Source organism: Ursus maritimus, unplaced genomic scaffold, assembly GCF_017311325.1.
Source record: "Ursus maritimus isolate PB19 unplaced genomic scaffold, ASM1731132v1 scaffold_19, whole genome shotgun sequence".
NCBI lineage: Eukaryota > Metazoa > Chordata > Mammalia > Carnivora > Ursidae > Ursus > Ursus maritimus.
In genome coordinates, this window is record NW_024424341.1 from 51,481,264 (window position 1) to 51,487,263 (window position 6,000).

General features: G+C 53.4%; 1 protein-coding gene across 1 annotated transcript in view; it reads left to right on the forward strand.

Moving 5' to 3' along the window:
- LTBP4 (latent transforming growth factor beta binding protein 4) overlaps nucleotides 1-6,000 on the forward strand; it is a 43,481-nt gene that overhangs the window by 22,888 nt on the left and 14,593 nt on the right. The window contains exons 17-23 of the mRNA XM_040633994.1: nucleotides 176-301; nucleotides 690-812; nucleotides 1,005-1,136; nucleotides 2,114-2,245; nucleotides 2,325-2,450; nucleotides 4,067-4,213; nucleotides 5,514-5,780. Coding sequence (XP_040489928.1) covers nucleotides 176-301; nucleotides 690-812; nucleotides 1,005-1,136; nucleotides 2,114-2,245; nucleotides 2,325-2,450; nucleotides 4,067-4,213; nucleotides 5,514-5,780 — 1,053 coding nt within the window. The remainder of the gene's footprint in view (nucleotides 1-175; nucleotides 302-689; nucleotides 813-1,004; nucleotides 1,137-2,113; nucleotides 2,246-2,324; nucleotides 2,451-4,066; nucleotides 4,214-5,513; nucleotides 5,781-6,000) is intronic.

Sequence of the window (6,000 nt, forward strand, 5' to 3'; positions counted from 1 at the left end):
GGCAGGGGCGGAGGGGGGGCGAAGGCGGGGAGGGGCCGGGGAACCTGGGAACCCCTTAGTCTGGGTTCCTGGGCAAAGGCTGTTGGGGAGATGGAAACTGGACTAACAGGCTGCGGGTGGGGCTTGCCGGTGGAGTTGCTCCTTGGGCGACGACCCCATCTGTCCCGTACCCTAGACGTGAACGAGTGCCTCGAGGGCGACTTCTGTTTCCCCCACGGCGAGTGCCTCAACACCGACGGCTCCTTTGCCTGCACTTGCGCCCCTGGCTACCGGCCCGGACCCCGCGGAGCCTCTTGCCTCGGTCAGTACCCAAGCTGGGCCTGGACCGGGAAAGGGGGGGCTTACACCAAGAAAATCAGGACTAAGAGAGGGAGGAAGGCGGAGTCTGAATTTTTGGACTGAGGTCTCAAATCATCAAAGTCAAAGCAGCTATCGTGGAGCTTCCAGGCGGCGGCCAGGGAGGGGCGGGCTTTGGAGGGGAAAGGGCGGAGTCTGGATAAGTTGCGCCTTGATTGGAAAGGGCGGGGCCTGAACCCGTCGGAGGGGTGGTGCTTGCGGGGAAAGGAGGAGCCTAAGGCTGGCGGGGGGGAAAAGAGTGGGAGACCTCAGCCAGAGGGGCGGGGCAAGGGCGGCCGAGGGGCCTGGCCTAGAATGCTAAGCAGCGGAGGTGGGCCGCGGTTGTCCCGCAGACGTGGACGAGTGCAGCGAGGAAGACCTCTGCCAGAGCGGCATCTGTACCAATACCGACGGCTCCTTCGAGTGTGTCTGTCCTCCCGGACATCGTGCCGGCCCAGACCTCGCCTCCTGCCTCGGTGAGAGGCGCCTCCCCGGCCCGATCCCTGCCCCTCTGGCTCCCCTTCTGTCGTATCCGTCTCCCCTCCGCTGCTTTTTCCCTTCCTCCCCCTTCTGACTCTCCACTCCCTTTTATGACTCCCTCACCTGCTCTGCTTTGCCTCCCAGCCTCCCCTGCTTCCCCCATTTCACTGCTCTGTCTTCTTCCTCAGACGTGGACGAATGTCGGGAGCGGGGCCCGGCCCTGTGCGGGTCCCAGCGTTGTGAGAATTCCCCGGGCTCCTACCGCTGTGTCCGGGACTGCGACCCTGGCTACCACGCGGGCCCTGAGGGCACCTGTGATGGTGAGACTTCTCTCCTCCCCCACCCCTGCCCCTAGGACAAGTCGCTGGAGTCAGCTCCCTTGGGGACTGAGGAGGAGAACCTGCCTTCCAGGCTTGAGGGGAGGGAAGGAGCCCCCAACCAATGCACTAAACCGTGTCCCCACCTCTGTGGTGGAAATAAGCCACCAGTGTGCCCTTGAATTTTCTCATGGAGGTGAGGTGTGAGGATTTGGGGAGCACATGAAATTACTGTGGGCTGGTTATCTTGGGCTCTCTGGCTGCCAGACCTCTGATCCATGGAAGCCTAGTTGCAGGGGACCTCATTCACTAATTCCACAAGAATTCATTAAGCACCTACTGTGTGCCAGACCCTGGAGGTGCAATAGGCAATGAATCCAGCAAAGTCTCTGCCCTCATGGAGATGAAGGGGAAAAGTTGGGGGGGGGGGAGATAGACAGTAAATAGGCAAGTAGATTCAAGGTTCATTCAGCAAACAGTTTGGGGCACCTACTGTGTGTCAGGCACAGTTCTACACCCTGGGGATGCAGGGGGGAACAAGACAGACACAGGTCCCTGTATTGTGGAGTTTATAGTCTAGGGAGGTGACAGTTGGCATGCCAAGAGATACATGGATAACATAAGATCAAGTTTAAGAAGGAAAATAGAGCAGGATAACTGGACAGAGATGAAAGGGTGGTGGGGGAAGGGGCTTGACCTAGACACTTGAGTGAAATGAGAGAGGGAGCCATGCAGATAGCCAAGGGAAGAGTGTTCCCGACAGAAGGAACAGCAAGTGTGAAGCCCCTGAGGTGGGACCATGTTCGGGCTGTGTGAGAAATGGCAGTGAGACCTTAAGAGTCTCAACACTTTAGAAGCTCAGACTCCTTGAATACCAGATTTATAGACTTCTCAGTCACGGGAACTGGGAGCAGCACCGGGAACTTGTGAATCCAGTCCTGTGACTCCCCTCCCCTCCCCCACCCCGCTCTTTTCCGCAGATGTGGATGAGTGCCAAGAATATGGCTCAGCGATTTGTGGAGCTCAGCGCTGTGAGAACACCCCTGGCTCCTACCGCTGCACACCGGCCTGTGACCCTGGCTATCAGCCCACGCCAGGGGGCGGATGCCAGGGTAGGTGTCCGCCCAGCTTTGGGTGAGATGTGGAGGGGAGGGAAGGTCCAGTAAGGGCCTGACTGTCTGGTGGTTGCAGATGTGGACGAATGCCGGAATCAGTCCTTCTGCGGGGCCCACGCCGTGTGCCAGAACCTGCCCGGCTCCTTCCAGTGCCTCTGTGACCAGGGATACGAGGGGGCCAGGGACGGGCGTCACTGCGTGGGTACGGGGCTCCTGGGGGTGGCTGGGGCCAGAGGTGGGGGGGGGGTCGGTCAGGCCCTGCTCCTCTCCACAGACCTGAACAGATGTGAGTTCACATTCGCTGTGAGCAAATACAAACACACACACATTGGGCCTGTTTAGCTTAGACCTTGGACTCCACATAGTTTCCGTATCAGTCAGGACTGCTTCGGTTACAAGCAACAGTAAACCCTATTCATTCAGATCTTGTTTTGGGAGGGCTTAAAAAAAATACATGCATAAAGTGTGTAAAACACACACTGATCTTTTTTTTTAATGCACACTCAAGTGCACATAAACATTTTTTTTCCCAACGTTTTGTGAGGAAAATGTCTAAACGTACAGAAAATTGAAAGACCTGTAGAATGAACGTCCACATACCCATGATCTATATTCCATTATTCTTTTATTATACTTGCTGTCTCACCTATCTGTCCGTAATCCACCTTATCTCTGGGATCAGTTTAAAATTGCAAACATCAGTACACTTCTCCCTAAATTCTTCAGTATGCATAGCATTAACCAGAGTCCAGTAGGTGTTTCCAGATATTTCCATTTGAGGTTCAATTTACACAGAGTGAGCTGCATGAATCTTAGTGATATATATATATATATACACACATATGTATATATATAATATAAAATATAAAATTATATATATATAAAATATAACTACATATAATATATATTTTATATATAAAAAATATATAATATATATAAATATATAGAGAGAGTGAGCTGCATGAATCTTAGATATATATAAATTATATAAAATATAAAATTTTATATATACAATATATATAAATATATATTATATATAAAAAATATATAATATATAAATTGTATAAAATATAAAATAAAAAAATATATAAATTTTTTAAAAGTAGGCTCCACGCCCAGTGTGAAGCCCAAGATGGGGCTTGAACTCATGACCCTGAGATCAAGACCTGAGCTGAAATCAAGAGTTGGGCACATAACCGACTGAGCCACCCAGGCGCCCCAGTTATATATTCTTTAAATTTTGACAAATGCAAACACAACAGGCTTTATTTCTTTGAGAATAATTAAAACGGTGAAGTCCTGGAAAATGCTTGAACTTGAGGCATACCGGATCTAGGGATTCTAACAAGGCTAGCTGTCTCCCCCCCTCAGCTCTGCTTTCCTCTGTTGTATTTATAATCAGGCAGACTCTTCACAATGACAAAAAAGGCCCTAGCACCTCCAGGCTTACATCCTCAGCTTGGCAAGCCTAGAGTTCAATTTGCTTGCTATTTCTAGCAAAAGTTCCAGGACTGGCTTTGACTGGCCCAGCTTGGTCACCACCCATCTCTCTGAACCAGAGAAATGTAGTAATCTGGTTGGCGGTGCCTGGGCCTTGTGTCTACTTGGAGTAGATTTAATCCTATGTAAAAATACATGAGTTGAAATGGAGGAGGCTCCCAAGGGAAATTCAGGGCTTGTCCCCAAAAGATAACTGAATGATGGGGTCTGGGTGATTAAAAATACCCGTTATATTTGGGTATTTCAGACTTTCAGACCTTTGGAATCACAGATGTTTACAACCATTGACTCTCCCTCCCTTTTGTCTCATGCTCACAGACGTGAATGAATGTGAAACACTACAGGGTGTGTGTGGAGCTGCCCTGTGTGAGAATGTCGAAGGCTCCTTCCTCTGTGTCTGTCCCACCAGCCCTGAGGAGTTTGACCCCATGACTGGACGTTGTGTTCCCCCACGAACTTCTGCTGGTAAGACTGATGTGTCTATTTAACTGATGGCTGCAGGGCTCACAGAAAAATATGTGGACTAACCATTCTAGGCACGGACGGCTGCCATCAGTTAAATGTTGTTGTTTTAAATAACAATAAAAAATTCAGAACACATGGGTTAACATGGGTGGGGGGAATTGGTATCAGCCCTGTCCCTGACTCTACTAGATTCCTTCATTCAACAAATGTTCCCAGGGCATCCACTGTGTTTAGGCCCTATTCTAGGTCCCAAGGACACAGAGACCACTCTGTCTTTAAAGGGGCTTACAGTCCAGAGGGGGCAGGCAGAGATATCACCAGTGACAACCGGAGAAATCTGAGCTGGAAGGAGGAAGCCTGGGCCAAAGGGAACAAGGCTGTGATGGGGCAAGGCTAGGGGATTGTGGGAATCCAGAGGAGGTGCCTACCCCAGCCTGAGAGAAAAGTTAGAGCTTCCTATAGGCAGGGAGGTCTGAACTGAGAGCAGTAGGATGAGTAGAAATAAGCCAGGTGAAATGGGTGGGGGAGGGCATTCTGGGCAGAGGGTACAGCAAGGGCAAAGTCCTGGCAAGGCGACAGAGGACCTGACATGTTTGAGGAACAAAAATAAGTTCAGGGTGGCAGTCTGTACAGGCCAGGGACGGGGTGGGGAGGAATGAGGCCGAAGGAGGGTGCAGTGCCAGGTTGCACCAGTTTACTGTCTGCGGGAGGCTGGCCTTCTCTGAGGGTACTGGGCACCGTGGAAGGGTTTTGAGTGGGAGAGGGGTATCACCGGATTTTAAAGCCTCCCTCCAGCTGCCATATGGAGGACTGGAGCGGGTGACACTAGGGGCTGGGAGCCTAGGGAGCAGGCTGGGTCAGGGACCTGGGCAGGAGAGGACAGGACTGGACCAAGGCAGCGGTCGTGGGAGAGGAGGGGAGGGAGGGTGGCAGAAGGCGAAAGGCCAGTGGACAGGCTGTGGGCTGCCTGGTGGAGGGGGGAGATGTGTCTAGGCCCAAGCCGAGGTTTGGGACGACTCCGAGGCCAGTTTAGGACGCACTGGATGTGAGGACCCAGGAGGTATCCAGGAGGCCAGAGAACGCCCCCCCCCCCAAACTGCATCTGGGACATGGACCAGACACCTGGGAGGGTGTGAACTGGGGAGACAGGAGATGGAAAAATGACAGGGGGTCAGAATGAGAGAGATGAGGACAGATGGGGAGAGGTGTGGAGTCTGGGTCTGCCTCAGTTTCCTCATCTATAACATAGGGGTGGGAGGCTCAGCCCACACCGGGCTAAATTAGCCCTTTGCTTCCCTAGGCACATTCCCAGGCTCACAGCCCCAGGCACCTGCCAGCCCGGGTGTGCCTGCCCGGCCACCTCCGCCATCCCCACCCCGCCGGCCCAGCCCGCCCAGGCAGGGCCCTGTGGGCAGCGGGCGCCGGGAGTGCTACTTTGACACGGCGGCTCCGGATGCCTGTGACAACATTCTGGCGCGGAATGTGACGTGGCAAGAGTGCTGCTGCACAGTGGGTGAGGGCTGGGGCAGCGGCTGCCGCATCCAGCAGTGCCCCAGCACCGAGACAGGTGGGCGGGCAGGGCCTATGGGGTGGACGAGGGCCGAGGGTTTGGGTAGAGAGGGGGGATAGGACTGGGACAGCAGACACATCTGGACATGGGCTGGGGTACTGGGAAGTGTAAGGGCAAGGGTGAGCTGCCAGCCAGGTGGGCATGAGGCTGAGAGGTGGGCACAAAGGCAGGGGGCCTGAAAACCTGGGTGATGAAGGGTGGCCCCGGGGGGGGGGGG